General features: G+C 38.3%; 2 protein-coding genes across 5 annotated transcripts in view; one reads left to right on the top strand and one right to left on the bottom strand.

The window, feature by feature from the left end:
* LOC114464925 (neural Wiskott-Aldrich syndrome protein-like) overlaps positions 1 to 12,185 on the top strand; it is a 31,054-nt gene extending 18,869 nt beyond the window's left edge. For 2 of the 4 annotated variants that reach the window (XM_028449596.1, XM_028449594.1), the window contains 6 exons: positions 2,696 to 2,738; positions 4,428 to 4,581; positions 4,695 to 4,712; positions 6,641 to 7,194; positions 7,291 to 7,399; positions 9,620 to 12,185. In XM_028449596.1, coding sequence (XP_028305397.1) covers positions 2,696 to 2,738; positions 4,428 to 4,581; positions 4,695 to 4,712; positions 6,641 to 7,194; positions 7,291 to 7,399; positions 9,620 to 9,678 — 937 coding nt within the window. In that variant the 3' untranslated portion in view covers positions 9,679 to 12,185. The remainder of the gene's footprint in view (positions 1 to 2,695; positions 2,739 to 4,427; positions 4,582 to 4,694; positions 4,713 to 6,640; positions 7,195 to 7,290; positions 7,400 to 9,619) is intronic. The other 2 variants (XM_028449597.1, XM_028449595.1) reach the window with 1 other exon arrangement.
* Positions 12,186 to 17,025: 4,840 nt separating this feature from the next.
* lmod2b (leiomodin 2 (cardiac) b) lies at positions 17,026 to 25,413 on the bottom strand. Its single transcript, XM_028450692.1, has 6 exons — positions 24,781 to 25,413; positions 23,535 to 23,975; positions 21,947 to 22,207; positions 21,662 to 21,859; positions 20,744 to 21,178; positions 17,026 to 17,626 (listed from the first exon to the last, which is right to left on the bottom strand). Exons 1-6 carry the CDS (start codon positions 25,054 to 25,056, stop codon positions 17,600 to 17,602), a joined length of 1,638 nt encoding a protein of 545 aa, XP_028306493.1. The 5' UTR covers positions 25,057 to 25,413; the 3' UTR covers positions 17,026 to 17,599.
* Between the last annotated feature and the right edge of the window lie 1,435 nt (positions 25,414 to 26,848).

Genomic DNA, 26,848 nt, shown 5'->3' with positions numbered 1-26,848 from the left:
CCACAGGTTGGGTGAGCATAAGCCTATTTACAGCAGAGCCGTTTCTGAACTAGGCCATCTCGTGCGTCAAAGCTTTTTTCTGTGCGCAGTGTCTTTAGACAGTTTGATGTAATGTCCACTAGCATCACAGCTGTGTACAAGTCCATATTTGCGGCTTGTATTAGTCTGTTAGGTGAAATATATGCCGGTAGGTATATAATTTCAAACACACACTAAGGGGTCTATTCTTCCGTCTGGACTTAGCGCTTTTTTATGCGCGTGCAGTTACGCCCTTCTCTCCTATGTGTAATCTCCGGTCCAGGCTGCTGACACGCCCACCGTGCGTAAGGTAGACCAAAAGCGGGTATGTGTGAATGAAGGCGGGTTGAAGGAAAGGAGGCGGTGATGTCATTTTTTTTGGGCTGTCTAGAAATCACAGAACCTGGAGTTTTCTCAACGCTTGTAAATGTCAATGAATTCCGTGAAAATTATAAAGTTCACTTTTAATATGAAACGCCTTCATTGATAAACATTGTAACAGGTTGATTTGATCAGATCATCGATCAGATTATTGCAGTGTGACTGAGTCACAGTTAAAATCTCTTTCTTTGGTCGTCATCATCATCATCATCGCTGTAAAGCAAGTTAAATGCGCTGGAGATATGAGGAAATAATGTGGCCGCAGAGCGTCCTGCTTTAAGACAGAGGGATGTTTGCAGTGAAACAGAACTATTGGCTTCCATAATACACAGTTTTAAATATAAATTGTTTAAAGAGACCTGAGATGAGCCATATGTGTGGGAACAGTTTCTGGTCCATCCTCATCTGCATGTGACAGCTTGTTTCACTCTGTAGTGGACAAAACTGTGACTTTACATTGGACATAGTATGAAAATGGTTGAATCACTGTGACCAACGTCTGTCTTAATTAATTGTGCAGCAGCAGCTGAGTGATCGCTGCTGCTGTGTGACGCACGAGTCCGTGTGGCTTCAAATGTAACTAAGTCCATATTTCTAGTGCAAACCTGTGGTGGCAGAAATTGCTTACAAATTTTACATATGGCCCCTTTAAAACAAACACCCAAACTAAAGCAGTGAGAAAAATTAGCTAGAGGAACATACAGACTATGGGTGTGCATTGCCATGAATCTTACCATACAATTCACAATTTGTATGTCGGTACAAAATGGTATGAAATGCAATTATTTCATTGTTTTTTTTTTACTTGCGAGATCAAGTAAATGATAACTAGTTGTAATTCAAGTACTAATATCAAAAACAAGTTGCATGTTTATCAAACTGTCAAATTATATTTTTCTAAAAAAGTTAAACTTTTGCTTCTACATCAGATTCTGATTCTGTTAAGTTCTTTAAAAACCACATACATTTATAAAAGTGTCCAGTATGTTTTTGGAGTGAGGTAGTTTAACAAGGTCTGATGTGGTTTACTGACACCTAGTGACTAGGCATTTACGTGCTGTGCATATGTTGGCGCATAGATGTTGCTTTTAAAACATGATTTTAAAAACAATATGGACATTTTATGGATCTATACAACAATCGCACTGTGAAATATTGCAATATATCGCCGAATCTGTTTTTTTTTTTTTTTTTTGCACTCTTAATACAGAATGTGTAAATCAGTTTCTAAGTCCTTTCATTTTTATACATATTGGTAATGGTGAATGCATATTGGATAGATATCGCTATTAATTTTTTTATTTATTTATTTTTGGGAAATATTCCCTTTTACCTTTTTCTTCATTGTTGCTCAATGATTAGGGGACCAGTTTGCAGGGATAGACGATATGGATTTTTTAGGACCGATACCAATTTTTTTTCCATCAACCTTTGCCGATGACCAATACAGACTGCAGATTTTCTTGAGCCGATATTTGGAACCGATACTACTTTTGTTCCCTCAATTTACATCATAAAAATAACACAATGATGATAACAAATGGTACGTGTCTCAATTTATAAAAAAGAAACATTTATTGTAATTAACAAATGGGAGGTAGAACGACAACAAGTAAAAAATATTTACAAAATTTTAAAAACAGGTGATGTAGAACAAGAACAAGTAAAAAATATTTCTGCTGTTTGTAAAAAAAAAAAAAAAAACACTGATCGGCGAACGCAGCAGCCCGCATTGGCCGATGCCGATACACGTAAAAAAATGCAAAAATTGGCCGATAATATTGTCCAGCTGATGTATTAGTCTATCACTAGCTAGCATTGCTTTAAAGTTGGGCTTAGTTGTTTATTTCTAATGTTTCTACATGTTTTAGTTTTATTTAACCAAATAAAGTGTTGTGTTGCCCGTTATCATGGTAACACACAAAAACATTGAAGATCTACATAAAGTTGATTTTTTTTTATTATTATTATTATTATTATTATTATTATTATTATTATTTTACCCCAACAGAAATAAAGTGTTGGTGGAAAACACAGTGGAGCAGTTCAGCACTGAGCATCATCTGTAGTGACTAAAGATTACATAATTGCCAAGAATGGGGCTTGATGCTCACATATCTAAGATGACTACTAATATTGTTATAATAATAAGTGAGAGATGAATGTGTAGTGAAATGGACTAAGGTCCAGTCCCAGTGTTGCATCTTATTTTGGTGTGTAATAATGAGAAGCACAGAATACACGATGTTATGTCTAATGTCGACCTCTAATCATGTACTTTTTGCTTCCCTCACAGACATGTTGGACATGTAGGATGGGACCCAAACACTGGCTTTGATGTAAGCAAACTTCTGATTATATGTGTGTGACTTTGAAACTTTGTGAAAACTTGCTTATGTTAATGAGTTTTCCTTCTCCATGACTTAGTTTTACATTCTTTTTTTAGAAAGGCTTAAGGTGAGCTGTTTAACATCAATCTTCAGCTATGTTAAATTAAGGAGATTTTGGTAAAAAGAGAAACCTGCATCTGCATAATCCAGGGACGGATTCCCACCGAGTATCATCTCTAAATACGGGCTGTGAGATCACAAAGCATTAGAGAGAATTCTGTCAGTAAATGGGGAAAATAAAGTTTAGACAATTACAGTTTTATCATTTGCTGCTTTTGAAGATTAGGTTAGTGTGCGTCGTCACTCGAACATAGCTGTGGAATCCACTGGCAGCCAAAGCTGAGGCACAATGACTGGGGTTAAAAACTAATTTGGAATATGTTTTATATCCTGGTCTATTATCATTCCTACTGCAAGGATTCAGCCTCATAAAGGTGTGCGCATTTGGAACAAAGGCATTTTTGTAAACCCTTTTATTGGAAGCATGCAATTTTTCAAGAGTTTTTTATATCAATTTTGATTCATCATTATTTAGTTCATATTTTGTGATAATTATTGGGTGGGGGGGGTTCTGTTTATTTTAAAACATTTCGTTTATTAAACTCAATGAGAATCTTTTGTTCTTTTATTATTGAACACCTTCTGTTATGTAGGTATGAAGGTATAAGATAATCTTAAGGGCAGAACAGATTAAAAAAAAAAGGCTTAAAAATCCCAAAAGTCTTATCTTGACATGAATGGACTAAATACAACAAAAACGATGTATTAACTATTATCTGCTGCTTGTGGTTGAATTGGATTTAATCACCCGAGGAATTTAAGCACAACCAGATAATCCAACTATTCTGTGGATGTACAGCAACCATGACAAACAACAGGAGCATTGAAGAGCTTGTCGTTAGTCATTGAACCAACAGGTGGCAGCACAGTAGAGATTTAATAGGAGTACAACTGGACAATAAGAGCTGAGTTTGTTCATTAGCGAGATTATTTATCAGTTAATTTATGATTGTTATTATTTGGCCATTTTGAGATATTATGCCTAAGTCATTTTTTTTACATTTTTTAAGAAATTAATTATATATGTATATTACTTTATTTTAAAAGACATTTTAAAATGTGATATTTTTCCACTACAAAATGCATGAGTTGGGCATAAAATCTGGAAATGGCCAAAAAAATCAGATTTTTACAAAGACTTAGCAACACTCAACACAGTATCATGAGTAACCTTAACATAAACATCGATCAATACCACTTCTAGCTTTATTAGTTGTTGTTGTAGTGGTTTTAATTGTACGTATTAACCTTCAATGCAAAATCTGATAGAAAGCTTTAAATCACGCTTGGTAAACTCGTTATTTCTTTTTCTTATAATTTAAAAGTTGATGCCTGATTTCCAAATGAAACTTGAATATAAACTTACATTAATAATGAATAAAAAATGAAATTATTATGCACCTCTGGGAGGAATCCAAACAGATTATTGAGTGAGATTATTTCAAATTCAGAGTTTTAGGCTTGACGATGACTCGGCGTTTCTTGCTATATGCAGACCTCTGGTTTCATGTTAGATTTGAAATGTTCAGTCCTTTTTAACCCAGTTTCCTTTAATCTCGTTGTTTTCTGTTTCTTTAGGTGAATAATTTAGACCCTGAGCTGAAGAATCTGTTCGATCTGTGCGGCATCTCTGAGGCTCAGCTGAAGGACAAGGAGACATCTAAAGTCATCTATGACTTCATTGAGAAGAAAGGAGGCGTGGAGGCTGTAAAAGATGAGCTGCGGAGACAAGGTAGGGGCCCAATGGGAGTCCTGGGAGCACTGGGAGGATCTGGACGAATGTTTGAAAAGCAGCCCACGGCGACGATGTCTTTCACAGTCTAACTGCTGTGGTCTTATTCTCAGGTCCACCCAGATGGAGCGGTAGGTTCATAATGCATGAATGCATGTAGAGTCACTCTATGACTTCTAACTGTGGAGGTCTGTGCAGGGACCTCAGGAGTCACACGGTTAGAACTGACTGTCAGGGACAAACCAGGCTGTTTGGGAATATTTTGTTGTGTAGTGAAGCATCCAGAGGTGTAAAGAGTACTGATCTATCCTATACTTAAGTAGAAGTACTGTTACTTGATTGTAATTGTACTCAAGTACAGTCATACATCAAATACACAAGTACAAGTAAAAAGTAGCTTAACGGTTCCCTTGCAGATGGTAAACATCTCATGTATAAACCTAAAAAAATGTAATTCTAGGTGTGTACTGACACAAAAAAAACTCAGACGCCCACACCAAAAATATTAAAACCTATATTTTTATTGATTAGGAAGCTTAACAAGGTAACCAATAGATGGGAAATAAATTCCATTGATAGATATTAGTTTTTATTGTGTTTTACATCTGATTTAGGATCCGTTATCATAAGAGATGCTAAAACAAGAAGGTTAACTTTTATTAGGTTATTTATTTAAGGCTCAGTAATTGTGATTAAATGAACTTTCGTAATTGACAATGTAATTGTACTTAACTTTCTGAGGATAAAAAATAAATGTAATTTAATTGGAATTGGAAAGACATGCTGGTCACTGTAATCATAATGAAATTGTAATTGATAACGTAATTGTAACTGAAAAATGTTATTGACCCCAACCCTGGTGGTTGGGCGTTCATCAGAAATGGCACTACTAAGAACATATGAATCATGTTCAATGAGACCATGAAACGAAATTAATCTCAAAATATAATAATTTGATGAATTACTTTATTTCTTTTAAAACTACTGTAAAATTACTGTTTTAGAAATAAACTCAAAAAAAGTACAAGTGCCCATAAATGCAACTCGGTTAATTCAATTCAATTCAACTTTATTTATATAGTGCAAATCACAACAATAGTCATCTTGAAGCAGTAACGCGAGTACTTGTAATCCATTACTTTCACCTCTGGAAGGATCTTTATTTAGCTCTTAAAGTTGTGCCTTTGTTGACGTTAGGAGTTGTTTTGCATGAGGTTTGACACATTTCTAACAAGCATTCAGCTTTAAAAGCTGCAGCTTCAATGGACTGAATAGTTTTTTATGCTGATAATACTGCTGCCAAAGCTTGTTAGCGTCTTATTTCTTGAGGCTGTTGTAAATAACTCACTTTTGCAGGTAAAAGAAAAAAAAAAGAGAGAAAAGAAGGAAAGGCTGCCCCCTAGTATTCCAACCTTGTTATTGCATGGCTCAGCATCAGCAGGAACTCAGACATTTTGGAATGAGATGATTTCATTCATTGGACTCTCTAATACAGGGTTTTTCAACCTTGGGGTCGTGACCCCATGTGGGGTTGCCTGAAATGTCAAGTAGTAATAATAAAAATGTTATTTAAAATGACTGATTCAAATTTCATTTTTTAAATTGTATTTACTCTTTTTTTATTTAATTTTTAATCTATTTTGCACATTTAAAAAAAATAAATAACGTCACATAAATAGATTAATAATTATAATTAATGATAATAATTATTATTCTTTTTCAAATTAAAACACCACACACAATCTTAAACAACTGTGTTCCGTACTTTCACTTTCTCAAATATAAATCCAGCTCAGATAAAATGCAGAATAACAATATCTGAGTCAGCACATATTGTCACTTTCTTTAACACACATTTGTGTAACACAGTTTAACAAATATGATTAAAAAAAAATAAAAACAAATTTCAGAAAAAGAAAGTCTCTGGGGTCGCCAGAAATTAGTGATATAAAAATGGGGTCACGACCCAAAAGAGGTTGGGAACCACTGCTTTAATAACAGCAGCACATGACGATGCACAGACTTCTTTCATCTAACTCTAGTTTTTATTTTATTTTAGCTCCTCCCCCCCCTCCCTCCAGAGGTGGCCCCCCTCCTCCACCCCCACACCACAGCTCAGCCCCCCCTCCCCCTCCACCCGCCCGAGGAAGAGGCGCTCCCCCTCCTCCACCTCCATCCCGAGCTCCTGTCTCCGCCCCCCCGCCCCCTCCTCCCTCCCGACCGGGCATGTCAGCCCCGCCTCCTCCTCCACCCAGCCGGGGATATCTCCCTCCCCCCCCTCCACCGGCCCACACCTCTATCCCAGCGGGGCCGCCCCCGCCTCCACCTCCTGCCCAGTTTTCTTCAGGTCCACCCAGTGCAGGTGGACCCCCGCCCCCTCCTCCACCTCCACCTCCCCCTGGCCCACCCCCACCTGCTCCTCCTCTTCACTCAGAGTCTAACGGGGGCGACGGCGGCGCTCCTCCAGCCAATGGGAAGTCGGCTCTGCTGAGTCAGATCAGAGAAGGGACGCAGCTGAAGAAGGTGGACAATCAGGAGAGACCAGTATCCACCACAGGCACTGGCAGGGATGCTCTACTGGACCAAATCAGACAAGGAATCACACTCAAAGCAGTGAGTTGGCTTCATCCATCCGACCTCACAGCGCTCCGTCAAGTGTGTGTGTGCGTGCATGCTAACCTTTGTGTGCTTACTCATCGTCTCACACAGAGAGAGGACACCATGGACACGCCACAGCCCACACAGGCTCGTTCTTCAGGTATCGTTGGAGCTCTGATGGAGGAAATGCAGAAAAGAAGCAAAGCCATTCATTCCTCAGGTAAACATCAACCTACTGTGGTGTTTTGGTCAACTTTGACCCTTGAACAATATTACAGTCAGGCAAAAAAGTATTTAGTCAGCCACCAATTGTGCAAGTACTCCCACTTAAAAAGATGAGAGAGGCCTGTAATTTTCATCATAGGTATACCTCAACTATGAGAGACAAAATGAGAAAAAAATTCCAGAAAATCACATTGTAGGATTTTTAATGAATTAATTGGTAAATCCCTCGGTAAAATAAGTTTTTGGTCAGCTACAAACAAGCAAGATTTCTGGCTCTCACAGACCTGTAAGTTCTTCTTTAAGAGGCTCCTCTGTCCTTCACTTGTTACCTGTATTAATGGCACCTGTTTAAACTCATTATAAAAGACACCTGTCCACAACCTCAAACAGTCACACTCCAAACTCCACTATGGCCAAGACCAAAGAGCTGTCAAAGGACACCAGAAACAAATTTGTAGACTTGCACCAGGCTGGGAAGACTGAATCTGCAATAGGTAAACAGCTTGTTGTGAAGACGCTCCACGCAAGATCTCACCCCTCGGGGTCAAAATGATCACAAGAACGGTGAGCAAAAATCCCTGAGCCACACATCGGGACCTAGTGAATGACCTGCAGAGAGCTGGGACCAAAGTAACAAAGGCTACCATCAGTAACACACTACGCCACCAGGGACTCAAATCCTGCAGTACCAGACGTGTCCCCCTGCTTAAGCCGGTACGTGTCCGGGCCCGTCTGAAGTTTGCTAGAGAGTGTTTGGATGATCCAGAAGAGGATTGGGTGAATGTCATATGGTCAGATGAAACCAAAATAGAACTTGTCGTGTTTGGAGGAGAAAGAATGCTGAGTTACATCCAAAGAACACCATACCTACTGCAAAGCATGTGGGTGGTAACATCATGCTTTGGGGCTGTTTCTCTGCAAAGGGACCAGGACGACTGAGGAAAGAATGAATGCCATGTATCGTGAGATTTTGAGCGAAAACATCCTTCCATCAGCAAGGGCATGGAAGATGAAACGTAGCTGGGTCTTTCAGCACGACAATGATCCCAAACACACCGCCCGGGTAACGAAGGAGTGGCATTGTAAGAAGCATTTCAAGGTCCTGGAGTGGCCTAGCCAGTCTCCAGATCTCAACCCCATAGAAAATATTTGGAGGGAGATGAAAGTCCGTGTTGCCCAGTGACAGCCCCAAAACATCACTGCTTTAGAGGACATTTGCATGGAGGAATGGGCCAAAATACCAGCAACAGTGTGTGAAAACCTTGTGAAGACTTACAGAAAACGTTTGACCTCTGTCATTGCCAACAAAGGGTACATTACAAAGTATTGAGATGAACTTTTGTTATTGACCAAATACTTATTTTCATCATTAAAAATTCTACAATGTGATTTTCTGGATTTTTTTTTCTCATTTTGTCTCATAGTTGAGGTATACATATGATGAAAATTACAGGCCTTTCTCATTTTTTAAGAGGGAGAACTTGCACAATTGGTCAATTGGTGGCTGACTAAATAATTTTTTCCCCCACTGTAAATGAGCCTTCAACAGTGTGTTTATATGTTAATATGTACAGTATGCTAATCTTAGTGCAATGCTAATGCTAGCGCAATGCTAATGCTAGCGCAATGCTAATGTCAGCGAAATGGTAATGTTAGTGCAATGCTAATGCTAGCACAATGCTAATGTTAGCACAATGCTAATGTTAGCACAATGCTAACGCAATGTTAATGCTAGCGCAATGTTAATGTTAGCGTAATGCTAATGCCAGCGCAATGCTAATGCTAGCACAATGCTTGTACAATGTTATTGTTAGCACAATGTTAATGTTAGCACAATGCTAATGTTAGCGCAATGCTAATGCTAGCACAATTTTAACACTGACGCTAACGCAATGCTAACTTTTTCAAACTTTTCAACCTTTTCAAACTTTTCAACCCTTTCAAACTTTTTCAACCTTTTCAAACTTTTTCAACCTTTTCAACCTTTTTAAACCTTTTTCAACCTTTTTCAACCTTTTTCAGCCTTTTTCAGCCTTTTTCAACCTTTTCAATCTAACTGGTTTTAGCGATTGTTGCTAAGTTATTACAACGTTAAGGCTATTGCTAGGTTAATGCTATGCTAATGTAGTGCGACGCGGGCCAGCACATGCATCCTCACTTGCATTTTCTTCAGGAAATGCAAAAATTCTAGTTTTTTTTGTTTTTGTTTCCACAGATGATGACGATGATGAAGATGATGAGGACTTTGAGGATGATGATGAATGGGAAGACTAGCCGTCCCCTCTCCCCTCCCCCGAAAGATGACACTAAAAATTGTTTCTTCATTCTTTACAAAAACAAAAAAAGCCAGAAATCTTTATTTTTAAATTTCTCAATGTAAATGTTCATTGGAGTCGCTGTATATTTTTTGTTGCCTTTTATGCTTTTTTTTTATTAATCTGTGCAATACCTCATTTCATCTTTAAATGTTTGTTTCTCGTGTTCAATTATTTCTCTTTACTCTACTTCTATATATTATTTTCTACATCTGTCTTTTTTTTTCCATCTCACTTTATTGCGTTTCCCTTAAACCACATCCCAACATATTTTGCTCCGTTATGCAGACATCTTTGTGTTTTCTACACCCAAGTCACTCCTAATATTTAATTTTGAACCGACTTATCTCCTGAACCTTTAAGTTAATGTGGTGTGCGTGTGCGTGTGTGTGTGTGAGAGAGAGGGGGTGGGGTTAGGAATGAATGGCTTCTTATGAGACAAGTTGCCACAAATATTTTGTTTATGACAAAGACGGTTAAAAATGAACTATTTTCATACCCTATGGTAAGTTTATTTTTGTGTATTCAGAAGATCCTAGTTTGGGGGCTCGTATTTTCTTAATTGCGTTGGACTGTAAATTTGACTTGTTATATTATTTTTTGCACAAGTTGAAAGTCGATTCATAATTACAGGATAGTTTCAGGTCTGTCAAAATGAATCGTATGCTTTACAGTTGAGACCGAATATACTTTGAAGATTAAGCAGTTTGATTTGTTGAAATAGTACACTACATGTTTCTTTTTTCATCACACTACACACTTGGTAGATTTGTAACTTCCTTCTGTTGGTCTTTCAAATGTATTAAGATAATATAATGTCATTTGCAATCAGGTTACAGTACAGAACTGAAGGACTAAGGTGTTTTTTCCTCCGTTTTAGACTTTCAGACCCTATTTTGGCCATATATTTAAAGGTCTTTTACAATAAAATGAAATATTTTTAAACATATTTGCCGGAGAAAGCATTAGAAATTAAATTGCAACTTTTCCCATAAGTTTTTAAAGAAGGAGCAGATCGTCGTTCACTTCATCAGGCAAACCCATTTCGAATAAAGCAATTTAAAATCACTTGTAATCAGCATATTTGTTAATTTTACTGACTTTCTCATGCGTAGTTGAACAGTTTAATGTGTCCAACATTTTTCGGTCTCTTAGGAACTCAAAAAAACATGTTTCATTGATAGAAAATCGCTAAACAAATATGGCGTACATATTACCGTCTGTGCCAGTTTACAGAAAGGTCTACATAACACATAAACATGGGGGTGAAATACTCCCAACAATCATGATCGCTTCACGTTAGCATGAGGCAAAGAATCTCGCCAGATATCAAAGAAATGCAGCTGTAGCTGTTTGGCTTCTTGCTAGCTCCTTCCATTGGTTACTCCATTAGTTTTCATGACAAATTCACAGGCGTTCATTAGCTAGCACCTAGCTAGCTACTCAATTGTGCAACACACTAATTTGTGTAATGGCAGAAAAGGCTTCAAAGAAGTTTACAGCAACAAAATATACAGACACGATGTAATACTTTTATTAAGGGACACAATGTGAGGAAAAATTGTTTCATTTGTCGTTATAAATGGGGGCGTGGTTCCCGCTACAATAAGTCAACAATCAAATTTTTTTTGTAATAAATAAATGAATTTTAAAAAAACAGCTAAACCATTAATGTAGGTTTGGTTAGCATATGCTAACTCGGCACGCAAAAGGTGGCTTTCTTTATGCTAATTGGTTTGGCTAAGCAACTAAGCTTTAAGTTGGCGAGATTTAGTAAGAGTTGCACATGAAGAAACCACTCATTGTCACAACATCTTTGTACCAAATGATTTTCAAAAGCTTCCTGTTGTCCTTCAATTTTGAACGTTTGTAACTTCCTCGGCTCTAGTGCTGAAAATGTTCCGTCTATTTTTTTTAGTTAAAGTTGTCCAGGAAAAAAATTGTGGTCAGTTTTGCGTCTCTTACTTGATAAAACATATCTTTAAAAAAGTCGTCTTCTTTTTTTTTTTTTTTTTTTTTATCAAGGTAAGATGCTACGTAGCATTTAGCTGCTATACCTTGATCTGCATTCCAGTCACTCAGCTATTGAACATTTTTGGGTTATGTACAAGATGATAGAAAAAGGAAAAGCATTAAAGAAAAACGTTATTTATCTAAATGCCTTTAAAAAAAAAAAAAAAACATTGTGTCTTTGATTTACCTTTTTATTTGCTTGGTAGCAAAGCAGAAATCCTTTGGGTTTTTCTGAAATTGTATCATTTGGAGAAACAAAATGCTCATTTTGATGTGTAATTTGAACTGAATTGTCAAATCCAGCAACCCTTTTTTGGGGGGGAAGGCCTTGTCTGTGTTAGCCAGTATCTGTATCTCTGTATATACGATACTGTTGACGTCAAGTCTTATGTGAGCCGCCAGACAGATTGTGCTTCCTTTATTGTACACTCCAATAAAAAAGGTAAATATTGACGTGGGTGTTTGAGTGTCTTTTTACATATGTACGTATTATATTGTCTAAAGCAGGGGACAAATATTATTGGGCAGTCTTTGTCCAGATCTTGCACTTTTCTGACCAAGGATGGCAAACGTCAGATTATCTTATGTTTTATTAGATAATTCTATATGTGTATTTGTCCTGTAATCGGCTCTGACAACCGGAAATTAAACACGTTTATGACCAGGTTAGTGGGGAAAGCAGATGAGTCCCGACTCATGACCTTGTGATTTGTTACGTGGAACTGAAAGTAGCCAATGAACAGGTGAGCTGGCGGAGAAACACGTAATGCTGAGTTCAAGGCTGATGATCCTGATTATGGAACCATGATCATTCAGATTTTAAAGGCTTGGAACAAATTTACTGTATATCCCATTGAATAACTATACATTAGGTCCAAACCCAGATAGCATACAGATGTGGGCCACAACCGGCAATGACTCGGCACTTTTGGCATTTTTCTGGCCCGTACAAAACAGATGTGAGCCTTAAGTGGCCCATGTGGTGAACGCTAAATTTGGCCCAAACATCACAAAACAAATATGGTCCACAGCTGGTAAATATTTGGCAAAGTGACAGTGGTCTGTTCGTTATTATGGCACGTTAGCATCAGCAAATCCAGATATGAGCCAAAACTGGTGCACATATAAAGTACCATCGACTAATCTGGATGTGAACCAAAACTGGCCCACATAAAGTACCAAACATGACCCAGCTGTCTTAAGACATAATTGGACCAGTTATGGCTGAATTATGGCAAGTTAGCATAAACAATTCCAGATATGAGCCAAAACTGCCACACAAAGTACCAAATGTGGCCCAGATATCTTAAAAAATATTTGGGGCAGTTCTGGCTGAAATGTGGCAAGTTAGAATCAACAATTCTGGATATGAGCTCAAACTGGCCCACATATAAAGTACCAAACGTGGCTTAGCTATCTTAAAACATATTTAGGCCAGTTATGGCTGAATTATGGTTAGTTAGAATCAACAATACTGGTATATGCGCCAGACCAGAAAATGGAGTTTATGCCAGATATGGGCCAGAATAACAATGTACTGTGGTCCACATTTCGGTGAGTGCAAGTTTATTTTGTCAAATTTTTGGTTGACATCTGGTATTGCTGACTATGCTGTGGCCTGGATGTGCACGGCAAATAAGCGTGGGCCACTATAGTGCCATCATTACACGTAGTATGTGGGCCTGACCAGACAACTGAGTCTATAGCAGATGTAGGCCAGAATAACACATTTGGACCAATGCTGGTGTATTTGGCCTGTTCTTGGCTGACATCTGGCATTGTGATGGCTTGGTTGTGGCCCAGTTCTGGGAAATGGGTGTGGAGTGCCTGTGTGCCGTCATTCCATGCGGTATGTGGGCCGGATGAACGTGTCAGGTCAGGCCCAGAAAAATGTTGCAATCTGGGAAAATGTATGGGCAACCCAATTTTTTGGAAAAATCGCGATGAAATATGCAATCCAAATCCAATCTGGATTAAACTTGGTGAAACCAACCTGACATTACGGAGTCAAATTTCATAAAGATCGGTCAATTCCAAATCGGGATATAAATATTTGAATATTCAGTAACACTTTACAATAGGGGTGCCTTAATTAATATTAGTTAATAGATTAATAATAAGTTATTAATCATTATAACGTGTTACCTAATATTATTGGACATATAATTAATTTTTACTGCACAGAGTTAATTAAAACATTATAATCATTAATAAAAGTGACATAATGTAATTACTTATCTTTATGTATGCATACTTAACATCTCTAGTAGTCATTTGCTTATGATGTTTATTAAGTAAGGTGTTATATAACATTAGTAACCTGACAAAAAAACAAAAAGCAATTACCATTGGTTGAGTAATGCTTATCAGGCACTACTATGCTTTTATTAAGGTTTATGTCAGCTTATTGATGCATTAACTGATATGTTAATTAATGTTAGGTAACACATTACTATGATAATAAACTGTAAATGAATGCTAAAATTTTGTCCAAACTTTGTGAAAAGAGAGAGAAAATTCAAAGGCGAACGTCTCAATGTCCCTCCCTAAACAGCTTCACTTCCTCCCCCTGTCATTCTACCAGAAGCCACACACGTGTAGTATTGTTTTTCACTAATAAAACATTTATAGTAGTTTGATTAAAACAAGTTTATTACCTGTCCATGAGAAATGTCGCCAAATCAGGGTCCGTTCGGAATCCTTTGAAAAGCCACAAGTCCCTCCACCTTTGAAAAGCAGCTCCGAGATAAATTCTGTTGCAAAGACGTTTATCTACAAGCTTTGTAGATGGACTTTTCTTTAGTTTTTTAGTGGAAGCTTTGGTGTTTCGCAGCACTCCTCTATGATGCTATGCTGCTCAGAGTGATAGCTGTTTTCTGTTGTGACGCGCGGCCGTGCACAGTTTACACACACGCATTCACTTTGATTGACAGTCTCCGCTACAGGAAGTCGAAGCCTATTGGCTGGGCCATCACGATGCAATTTTTACATCTGTATATAGGGGTTTATAGGACGAAGGAGGGACTTCTAAACATTAACGTATATGAATGACCACCGGCAGTAGACCATAGTAAAAGACTAGTTAGTTACGTATTTTTTCGCATTTCAAAAGAATGATACATAAACATAGATTTCTCAGAAACTCCGGATATCAGCTTTAAGTGCATACGGTACTTTTGAAGTAATCCTGCTAACACAAACCAACCAGAAACATAAAGCGCTGGTGAGAATGATATTACTTTCTTGGTGAAAGTAAAAAATCCATCCATCCATCCATCCATTTTCCAACCCACTTGCTCCTGTTTTACAGGGTCACGGGGGTCTGCCGGTGTCAATCTCCGGCTCTCATTGGGCGCTGGGCGGGGGTACACCCTGGACAGGGCGCCAGTCCATTGCAGGGCAAAGTTAAAAATGTTTAACTTTATAATTGTATTTATAAGTTTTTTCATACAGTGGTTAGGGCATGAAAATAAATGTGCAGAAATAATAAAGCTCCGTCTTCTTTGAGGAGTGTAGCTGACACTTTGGAAACCACTTAGCCAGTTCTGTTTTAATTATTTCATTTATTGCTCCCACTTTGTCCAGGATACTGGTGGAAATAAGATTTTGTTGGTTAAGGTTACGTTTTTAAAGGGTTTTTCTTAAGAATTTGATATCTTGATAAGTGTTACAAGATGACTGGTTGTAATTGGTGCTATATAAACTAAATAGAGCCCACGGTGGCTCAGTGGTTAGCACGTCCGCCACACAGCAAGAACATCCTGTGTTCAAGCCTTGGGGTGGACACTTGGGTCCTTTCTGTGTGGAGTTTGCATGTTCTCCTTGTGCTGCTTGGGGTTTCCTCCAGGTACTACAATCCAAAAACATGACTGTAAGGTTGAATGAATTCTCTAAATTGCCCGTAGGAGTGAATGTGAGTGTGAATGGTTGTCTGTGTGTTGCCCTGCGATGGACTGGCGCTCTGTACAGGGTGTACCCACTATCGCGTCCAGTGTGAGCCGGAGATAAGCACCGGCAGACCCCCGCGACCCCCCGAAAAACAGGAACAAGCGGGACTGAAAATGGACTGAAACTAAATAAATTGGATTGAATTAAGGGAGAAAATGCACCTCTATTCAAATGTTGTTCCTTATTACCTGTGAGTAAAAGTGGTAGATGTGAAAATACGAGAAATTGAGAATAGATCAAGGATTCTAAGGACTACTTCACTAATTCCTAAAACAATAACAGGCTGAGCATTTATTTTTAGGTGATGTTGACATCAGCTGACCTTGTATCATCTTGCTTGGCTGCAGGGCCCTGGATTAAAGCAGGTATGGTACTTTCCACTTGTGTTTTACCACTAGGACACTTATATAGAAACCAACAGAAGATATTGGTGTTTGAGTGCTACTGTAGATATGAATATGGGCACAAGCGTCACTTAATGCGTGTGATACAAGACGTAGCAGGTGGCAAGTGGTGATTTACTAAGATATTCAATAGTTAAGCAGTCATAGTTGTTAAAAGGATAGCCAGCACCCAGGGCTCTTAATTTGAAAAACTAGAAGTGAATAGAGGTCGGTATTGTGTGTTTATCACTTACTGGGTACTACAACAAATGTCTCAGTCACAGTTTTAGTCAACTTTTTGTGTGTGAAATGCACTATACAAATACATTTGCCTTGCCTAAGTGATAATATAATAATGACTGACTAATTTAAAAAGAATACATGTGAACAAAAACTATATAAAAATATATCAATACTTTCATACACTAATAAAAATAAACTATAACGTTCACATGGGTCGAAATGCAATTAGAAAAAAGTTGATTTTTTTTTTATTGTTTTTTTAAAGTATCCAATTTAGTTATGTGGAAGACAGGATAAGCCTCCCATACAAATAGGAATTGAATCTGTAACAGATCTAGTCGACTGCAATGTTAATGCCATTTTGCTGACTAAAACAATATGTAACTGAAATAAATAGTCCTCATCACTAAATTTGGACTAAAACTAAGTTGCATTTTAATCAAATGACTATAAGACTAAAACTAAAACTTATACGGATGAACTTTTTGTTCCGACAGACTTTTGCCGTAACTTATTTTGTTTTTATGATGATTGTGTCTGTTTGTCTTGAATCTTTGAAATGTACTTAAATGTTGTTGGGAGGGGCATATGCAATTTCACTGTACTTTGTGCATATGATTCTATTCTATTTTATTCTATTCTGAATCAAAAATAACAGCGCATCACATGGGGAGTTTTCTTTTCTTTTCTCTTCCTTCTGTACACCATTATATTTCTAATATCCAAACATCCAACAGCTTTTTTTTTTAAAGGCCGTCAAAGTCATGTGACGCCCGACTGTGTTTCTCATCTTCTCCTGTCACTCATCACAAGTCGTGAGATGTTTGAAGTGCACAAAAGTCATGCTGTGTTACAAGTTGAGAGGAGTGGGAGTATGTATCAGCAGTGCATAACAAGTGCGTCTGACTCAACGCTGAACAAAACTGTGTCTGTGCTTCTTTCACAACATCGTGAGTTTAGTGCACGAATATAAAGAAGAAGAAGAAGAAGAAAACAGGTCGCGACGCACACTGGGACGGCTACTATTGTAAACAAGCAAAAAGGGCTGTTTAGTAACAACAGATTATATTTACAATTTTACAAGCGTAAACAAATCAGTCAAAAGCCATCATTTCAAAGTCAAATGAAATTTCTCAAAACATTCTTTTCAAAATAAAATACAAACACAGATAAATCTGTTGGAAAGCAGTGCGAGTTCCTGTTCTAGTTTGCCTTCTTAATGCTTCAATGTTTAAATCACTGTTGGTCACTCCGTCTTTATTTTGATGCCCTTCATGGTTTGAACTTCAGCTGTTATTGGAGATGTTTTGGGACTTCAACCTGGAAAGAAACACACAAAAAATAAAAAATATAGACTAATCTTTATGAGACTTTACCTCTGAAAAGCTACAATATTTGTTATGCAAACTTGATTATAGCATTAAAGGGTTTTTTTCTTTTTTAGCTTTAGCGTTGTATCAGCCTGTGTCAAAGCTGCAGTGAACAGCTTCTATAAATACCTGCACTAAGTGGCTGGAATTTTCACAGCTATAAAGGAGGAGACCTCGCTATCAAAGGCCACGGCTAATTTTCCACTCCAACAATCATAACAAGCTGAAGCGTATTTAAAATAATGGCAAAAATCAAAACAAGCACTTAAAATGAATCAGCATCATGGTTTATATAATGCTTGAATCACTTTTTATAATTATCATTTTTGAATCGTTATTATAATTATTTTGTTTACCGTTCCCTTTTTACCCTCATTATCTTCAGTCACGCTGCATTCGATTGCACTAGGAACCCAGAAAGATCCAGGTCGTCGATTTTGACCTCCGAGGTAAATGTGTTACATTCAGCGAGCTCGGAAAATATGACTGGCCACACCGAGAGAGAGAGGGAAACGTCATATACTTTAAAGGTCCAGTTTTATGCTATTTTTCACCCATTTCCATTTGTTGTAAGAACCCCAACAACATAGTATTTGTGCTTTATTTTCCCAAACTCGCCTGTGTTCCAGAGTTTTTGTCCTCTGAAAAGTCATTTTATTGAAGCTTCTAAAAACAGGCTGTTTTGGGGCCTTCATACATATGCATGAGTGGGCGTGTCTGTAGACGCAGGCTTCATGCCACAGCTTTATTACTATAGCAATTTTTTTTTTTTAGCTATCCACACAATCTTTTTTATTGTTTTCAGCCAAAAAACTGCACATTACAGTAAAACACATGGCTATATAAGCGGTTATAAAGATTGTGAGTCAGACAAACGCTGCTCCACGGTGTGTTTATCACAGCAGCAGTGTAGTCGGTCAGCTGTTTCAGCTGCTTCAAACACTCACCGGCGCTGCGTCGTCACTTTCTTGTCATCCTCACTACTACTGATTATAGGACTAGTCCATTTAAGACGATTGTCCATTGTTTTGTTCAACCGCTGCGTCGCATTGGGTCACAAACACGTCAGATCAAAGGCGATACGAGGCAGTATAACGGCTACTAAAAGTGGAACTGCTTGTAACTGCTCCCTGGGCCTACTGCTTCCAGAACTTTTTCAACTTTTGCCCTCTGAAAAAGGTTAAAATAATGGATATTACTATAGCAAAACCATCATAAAGTGAAGTTTTTCATAATACTGCCCTCTTAAGGCAAGGCAAGGCAAATTTATTTGTATAGCGCATTTCATACTCAAGGCAACTCAATGTGCTTTACATGATAAAACATTCAATTGTTTAAAATCAATAAGAACATTTAAAATCATCAGTAAAATCAATTAAAATCATCAGTAAAATCATCATGACATCAACAACATGACTAAAAATCTCTCAATCATAAGTATGACTTGAGCGCTCCAGGAGACTCCTACATGCTTCATTGAACCATAGACTGTAGAAAGAATGCATTGAACTATATAAGTGGGGATGGAAATCCCACTACAAAGTTATTCTACACCTTTATTAACACAACAGCCAAATTAGACGCCACATAAAAGTAAAAGTCGAGGAGAAAGTGACTGTGATGGTGTGTGCCATCATCTTGCTACAACGTCATTCCAACAGACTCTGACTGCTTGGATCCTGCCCGAATTCCTGAGTTGGGGTCCCGAGCCCAAAGGCTGTTTTATCACACTTTTTTGATTGGTTCAGTCGGCTTTATCTGGGTTCCGAGTGCAATCGAAAGCAGCACTATTCCCTGACTTTTGTGTGAAACATGGTGATGATTCTGGTGACTACAGTAAAAGCCTGCCCATCAAAGTCTGGAGGCAATAAAATAAAAACGTCAGCCGCACAGATGAGTCACAGTGTTAAGCTTGTGTCATCCTCATCTAAACAAAAAAAAAAACGCCTTCTTGTACAAGCAGAAGCATTTGCTTTTTATGTAAGCTCGTGTTTCTGTTAATTACCTCCTTTGATGACATCTACTGCATGTCATAAGCCCACAGATTGCATGTTTCCCTTCCAGAGGTGAAAGTAATGGATTACAAGTTCTCATGTTACTGTAATTGAGTTGCTTTGATTGGTAACTTTTTGTCTAAATCAGTATTTTACTTGTACGTTTTGAAGTAATTCATTACATTTCTACACCAAACCATCACTGAATAGATCATTTTTTTATGTTGTATTTTTTTTTTTCATGGAACATAATCCATATGCTCTTAGTCATGCCATTTCTGATCAAAGCCCAGCCACTTTCTTTAGTTCAGGTTGGGGTTTCTACTGATTATTTTGTTATCCACATGGCACATTTAGCATGGCACTGTTTGAGTTCATAAATGTAGTTACACTTGGAGCCTGAGAATTTGTTTTTTTTTATTTTTGAATTGAATTGACTGGTATTATTTAATTTTTTAGAAATAATTGTACATTTTGAGAAAAAAAATAAATCTTTATACAGATGCCTTTGTGGAAAATAAATGAAGTTCCAATTGTGCAATATTTGGTCTCTTCCTTTTTAAGTTTATACATGAGATTGTGTGCGACTATGGCTCAGTAGTAGAGTGGGTCATCCAATAACCGAAGTGTTGGGGGTTCGAATCCCGCTCTATCCAAGTCATTGTCATTGTGTCCTTAGGCAAGCCACTTTACCCACATTGCCTCGTATGAATGTGGTGTGTGAAAAAGTGTTGGTGGTGGTCGGAGGGACCGATGGCGCACTATGGCAGCCTTGCTTCTGTCATTCTTCCCCAGGGCAAGTGTGGCTATAGTAGTAGCTTACCACCACTATGTGTGGAGTGAAAGAATAATGCACATCAATGTAATCTTGTACTTGATGTATTTTATGTATGACTTGCACTTGTACTTGAGTAAAATGTCATTCAAGCAACAGTACTTCTACTTGAGTAGGATATATCGGTACTCGATCAGTACCTCTGTTTCCTTCACAGGAAGAAATGCTTTTGAGGTTTAACTGAGTGAGTGGGTGCCACTAAAGCTCCTGATAACAAGGTTGAAAAGATGCCCCTCACCCGTCTCAGGTTGCGGAGGCTACTGTTGCGGATGGAATCCATCAGCTGGTCGTGGGCCGACCTCATTGGCGTGGAAGGCCTGCTGCCCTCCTCCCCCTTCCTGTCCACGTCCACAGGCCTCAGTGCGTTCTTCAGCTCCTTCAGGATGCTGCCCGTCTCATCTTTCACTCTCTCTTTACACTTCTTGCCCTTCTTTCCTTTTGTCTTTGCCACCTTTTTGCTGCTCGCCTCGTGTGCTTTGATGACCTCAGCGATCATCCTTGTGGGGGCCTTTTTCACCTGTTGTTGAGGAAGAGACAGAGTTGGGGGCAAAGGAGGTGGAGGAGGTGGAGGAGGTGGTGGAGGAGGCGGCGGTTGTTTTTTGACCAGGTCTTTTCGAGGTAGTTTGGGCGTCGAATACGGGGAGTTGTAGGGTGATGAAGAAGGTGTTCCTCTCTGTAAGGGGAAAACCATAAATGGATTACAGGATTTTGTGCATTAAAGAAAGAAATCAAAGTATATTTCTAAGTATTACTACAAAATAAAATCTAAAGTTATTAAAGGACAGGTGTTGGAAATCGAAGATCAATGGCGTTCCAGGACAACGTGCTTAAAAGTTTGTTTTCATAAGAAAAAACATTCAAATCAAAATATTAAGGGAAAGGTAAAAAGTGTGTGAACAAGTATGATAAGGTAGTCAACATATTTAATAAAGGCAGTTGGTACTTAAAGCAAACAAATTCATGTTAAACAGCTAAGTGTGCATACATCAACTACACTTATTTAAGGGTCAGAATTCTCTTAGCGGACATTATACATAATTATCATTATTATACATTTTGTTAAAGCTGCTACCACAATATTTTTTATGAGATAACTCCAAAAAGAAAGGACAAAAGGTTGAAATTTCTGCTCCAAAGTTAGAGTGAAGCTACAAACCAGTGCTGTGGCCCTGGGGTTGACAACTCCATCCTGCTGCTGCTGTCTCTGCTCCTGCAGCCGCTTCTGTCTCTGCCGGTCCTGGTTCCTGGTGAGGATCCCTGTCATACTCATCCTTGGGCCAGGAAGGTTGAACTGGTATCCCAGTTTGATTAGTGTGTAGTTTTCTCTCAATACCTTCACCATCTCCATTTCTACCTGTTGAGGTTAGTTGCATACCAGTACATTGATTAGCATGTTGTTGTCAGGGAACCAAAGAGGTGTCAAACTAAAGAGAAAACCAACCTGTCCACCACACATGTGTCTCTGGTTGTGGAAGCGGAGCTCTGTCAGGGTGTTGTTTCCTGGAAGTGCCTGAACCATTGCCATCACACCCTTCCCACTTACATAGTTGGACTCTATATTCAGACTGATGATGGAGGAGTTTTCCCTCAACATCTTAGCAATAGCCATAGCCATGTGATCATCAGCTCGAGTGTTTGCGAGGGTGAAGACTTTGACATGTGTGTTGGTCCTCAAGGCCTCGGCAAAGCGAATGAGATTTTCCTGGAAATCAAATAAACATATTACTCATCGAAGAGGTACAATGCCTGGAAGCATCTGGTTATGTTATAGATATCATGTGAAACAGTAGAAAGGTTGGTAACACTTTACTTGAAGTTTTATACAGTATATTAATTCTAACATTTCACCATCATTATTATGACATGACACCTGTCATTAGCATCAATAAAGCGTCATGAATGTTGTCATTAAGTGTTGTTTGTTACCCTAACCCTAAGCCTTAGATACCCTACCACCCTACTAACCTTAACCCTAACCCTAACACTAACCCCACTAGATCCCTGCACCTAACCCAAAAAATGCCAACATAGCTCCAAAGGTGTCATAATTTAACCACACGCAACGGAAGATCTGTGTCCGTCCAGTACAGCTAAGTCTTGCATCTAAGTCCACATAAACGGCTTCATCCGTAAGTTATGCATTATATATCATTGTGTTACCATGTTTGGTTAATTTATATGTACTTTGCATACTTTTTTGAGTGGTGTTTTGGAAGATGGCTACGAGCTAACAGTTAGCATCAGATAAATGTGCTAGTCCTATAGTTAATAACTTGAGTGTTATGCAGACTTATTTACATGTGTACATTTCTTTGCATGTATATATGGTCATTTAGACATTTGGGATGTGTTATGTTAATTATCTTATCTTTTGTTGGAGTACAAAAAAGAACATTTATATTTGTATTGTTTGTGTTCTTTTTTCAGTTTTACAAATTGAATGTATGAATATTCCCAATCATTAAATCCTGCCACTACATCACCAGTCTGATCCTTGGAGGATGCAACATTGGAGAATAAGAATACTATGTTTAGCTAGCTGAATAGCTAAAAATCACGTTGCTTGCCAACAACTTTTAGTGAAGACAGCATACACACACACACACCTCTCTTTCTCAGCAAGCTGTAGATGTATGCTAGCCTTACAGTGCTAAATATTGAACCTCCGACTTTTCTATAGCAATACATGCTCCCTACGGTCACTGCACTAGTTTATGCTTATGACAGATAATGACGGCGTAATGTCATTCTTATGTATAAAACTTCAAATAAAATGTTACCGAAAGGTTTAGATTTAGACTTAAAGACACCCTAAAGAAGACACCTTGTTTTTGTTTGTCTTTTAGTACTGAGATATGTATGTGTATGTCCTTTGTTACATAGCTATGATAAGTACATGTTACTAAAAATATAATTGGCTCACAACGATGGGACAGGACGTCTTACATTCCAGTCTCTAACATATCCTGCAAATCAAATGTTATGCAGCTGTGGAGAATTATCACAGTGACCAACATGCTTGTTCTAACCTGTGAGATGTCGTCTATGTTGTTGAGATTAACCTCTGTGAGATCAGGGTCGTTGCTAAGGACTCGCTGCAATGCATCATCAACAACTATGGGGTTTCCAGGCACATCCAGTGGTGGAGGGGGAGGAGTCAACCTCATAGGCTCCACCCTCTGAGGTTTTAGCAGCATGGGGCTGCTTGCTTGCGATACCAGTTGGCTAGAAAACTTGATCGGTTCAGGTACTTCGTTATCTTCCTCCTCATCTTCATCTTCTTCCTCTTCTGTTAAGGGTTCTTCTTCCTCACTCTCTTCATCTTCTTCTTCGTCATCCTTGATCTGATTCTCTTTGTCTTCCAGGCTTTCGTTTTTGTGACTTTTCCGTTCTTTCTCGTTTTCATTGTCCTTTTCTTCCTCTTCTTCAGTGTCTTCTTCACTGACACAGTCTTCATCATGTTCTCCATCCTGTGTTAGAGAACATTGTACATTTAAGTTTTAGTCAAGTTACAATCACACCCTTTTACACTACGGTTACAACCTGGAAACAATGATTAATTACATTCTGATTGGTCTCTAAGAGCATTTTTCCCTCTGCAAAGGAGGTTTGTTTGTCTTTTAACAGGATTACGTAAAAAGAACTTAATGAATTTTGACTAAATTTTATCCAAAGATAGACCTTACCCAATGGGAGATTCCATTAAATTTTGGAGAGAATCTGGATCAATATACTGATTCTGAATAGGTCTCAATAATTTTAAAATTGCTTTGTCTCATCGAGGACAATAATTGTAAATATTTCTATCTCGGGTCGTAATCGACTTCATTTCTTCATTAAATTAGACTTAGTTATGCAATATTGGTTCCTCAATGACCTCACTGAGTTTCATCTGGATCGGATTTAAATTGCGCATTTGGACCTATTGTATCATTGTAAATTTCTTCCGAGCCTTTAAAGTGTGAATGATCATGGTACCATTATCAGGATTACTGATCCAGATATAGTTGGCACTTGGCAGAGATTTGTGCTCTCTAGTGCCCTTATTTCAAGTTTATGTTTGTTGACAAATATCCCACACAGTTTTAGTCATCCTGCTTTAGTTTACATGTTGCTTTAAACTATTGACCTATCAAAAACTATAGTCTGCATTGCCACCAATGGCCAAAAGTGAGATATTTTAATCCAGCTTTTGTGACTAGTTCATATAAAGAAATTAGAGGATTTTGTTTTGTTTTGTGTTTAAACCAATGACTAGTAAAAGTTATCACTCACCAGTTTGGGGCTTTCTCCACACATCTCATTCTCCAGTAATCTCCGAGTCTCATTTTCCCAGTACTTCATGAGGGCTTCTCTGCTAAACGTTCCTGTTGGAGTCTTGTCTGTCTGGTCTCTCTGTCTCAGCCCAATGGGCACGTTGGCATCAGGATCGATGTCTACCAGTTCCTTCTCCAACTCAGCCAGCTCCTCTGGGCTGAGGGAAGCCAGGAGCTCGTCCTCGTCCACATCCTCGTATTTACTCAGCTCTCGACGATAACCAAAACAACTCATCGCCAAAGTGTAAAAATCACACACCCGACAGTGCCAACTACACCAGAAGGAGCAGCTTTTAATTTTGAGCAAACCAAGAAATGTATTTTGTTGCAAAGGATTACAAAAATATCATCCAGTCCAACACCAGGATGTTCCAGAACCACAAATACAAGCTAGTCATTGAAAATTAAAAGTCCTGGTGTCAAACAAAGTTGAATAAACTTAGTCCAGAAGTTCTGATGAAAGTCCACACTGGTTTGAACCAGATCTGCACTGGTGGCTGGAGTTTATCTGAGAGCTGTTGTATGTGTGTGTGTGTGTTTGTCTCTGTCCTCTCCTTTCTAATCTCACCAGCTGCTGTCGAGGCCTTAAGAGAGGGATCAGAGGGGAACGTACCAGCATTATGGCCTAATGATGCAGCATCTTTTTTGGGAGGCACTGCACTTAGACACAGAGCTACAAAAAGATTGTGAGCTCAGAGACTGTGTATCAGTCCGTCACTACGATTCTAAGGCCTTTGTTCATGTCCAGGAAAGAAACTAACAGCTGGACCCAACAACAAAGACAAACACATGTGTGACTTATTGGTCATTGGCCTCTTTGAGCTCATTGGTGGAGTTTGATTTGGAGTATTGGCTATGATCAGTTATCAATCAGATGTAAATTAGGTGGCCAATGACTTTCTGTTTCTGTTCTGAAATAATACGCGGTAACACTTTACTTGAAGTCTTATACATAAGGCTTACATTGCACTGTCATTATGATGAAATAACACCTGTTATTAGCATGAATAGGGTGTCATGAAGGCTGTCATTGTCATTCGTAACCCTAACCATAACTCTTGGTTACTCTAACCCCGATCCCTAAGAGTTAAACCTGCAGTTTGTACTCTCTGTGCACCAAATACTTCTTTAATCCAGGAGGAAATGGAAGAACAGCCAAAGCCTCAGAGTTGTTCAGCCGTCGGAAGCTTATCCGTCCTCACAAATGTCGACACATATGTTGCAGAGATTGTGGGTTCTCTACAGGCACAGAAACACACTTAACTCCTATAACTGAGAAGCTCTAACATTAGGGATGTAACGATTAATCTAAGGCAGTTAAAAATCGATTCATAGGTATCACGGTTGATATCGATTTTCTGACAATTGAATTGCAGTACTTTTTTAACCAGCAGAGGGCGCTATCCGGAAGTGTTGGCGACGGGCGGAGTCTGCTAATACTTTCTTTATGACTGCCTTCTACTCTTAAATATGTTAATAAATGATTCATTACCCCTTTAGCACCGAAAGAATATCTGTAATATTACTTGAATATCTGTAAAAGTCACGTTTTTCTATTAGCTCTGTCTGCTAGCATAGCTTCTCTTCTTCACTGCTAGAATATCTGCATGCCAACCGACCACTGTGTTACCAGCGCCCTCTGCTGGTCCAAACAAATATGACGTAAATCAGTGCAATGACATTTTTTTTTTTTTAAAGTCCAATTGTTAAGGCACAAAATACATTTTCAGTTGCACTTTTAAAAGAAAAAGAACTATTATGCAGTTTTGCATTGTTTATTATAGAACCAGAATTTAAATTAATAGGCTTCATTTTCATTTGTATTATTCCTTTATTTATTTAATTCAAGATTTATTTTTAGTTAAATTGCATTGTTTTGAATAGTTTATCAAGGAATTCTTTTGACAATGAAAAATAAAAGGAAAATAATACAGTATTTTCTAGTTTTTTTCCCAAAAAAAAAATTTGTCTCCAGTTCCATTTTGTAAATGAAAAAATTGTGAGAGAATCGTATCGTGAACCCAGTA

The sequence above is a fragment of the Gouania willdenowi genome, chromosome 6, assembly GCF_900634775.1.
Source record: "Gouania willdenowi chromosome 6, fGouWil2.1, whole genome shotgun sequence".
Lineage (NCBI taxonomy): Eukaryota > Metazoa > Chordata > Actinopteri > Blenniiformes > Gobiesocidae > Gouania > Gouania willdenowi.
The sequence above is the reverse complement of the archived record's forward strand: the minus strand, read 5'-3'. Positions and strand labels throughout refer to the sequence as shown.

What these genes read in the sequence shown, in the direction of transcription:
- lmod2b (XM_028450692.1), bottom strand. Translation starts at nt 25,056, where the DNA reads ATGAGTTGTTTTGGTTATCGTCGAGAGCTGAGTAAATACGAGGATGTG. An exon ending in ACATAGACGACATCTCACAG is followed by an intron (nt 22,208 to 23,534) that starts GTTAGAACAAGC and finishes TTTGATTTCCAG; the next exon opens with GAAAATCTCATTCGCTTTGC. An exon ending in GACACATGTGTGGTGGACAG is followed by an intron (nt 21,860 to 21,946) that starts GTTGGTTTTCTC and finishes TAACCTCAACAG; the next exon opens with GTAGAAATGGAGATGGTGAA.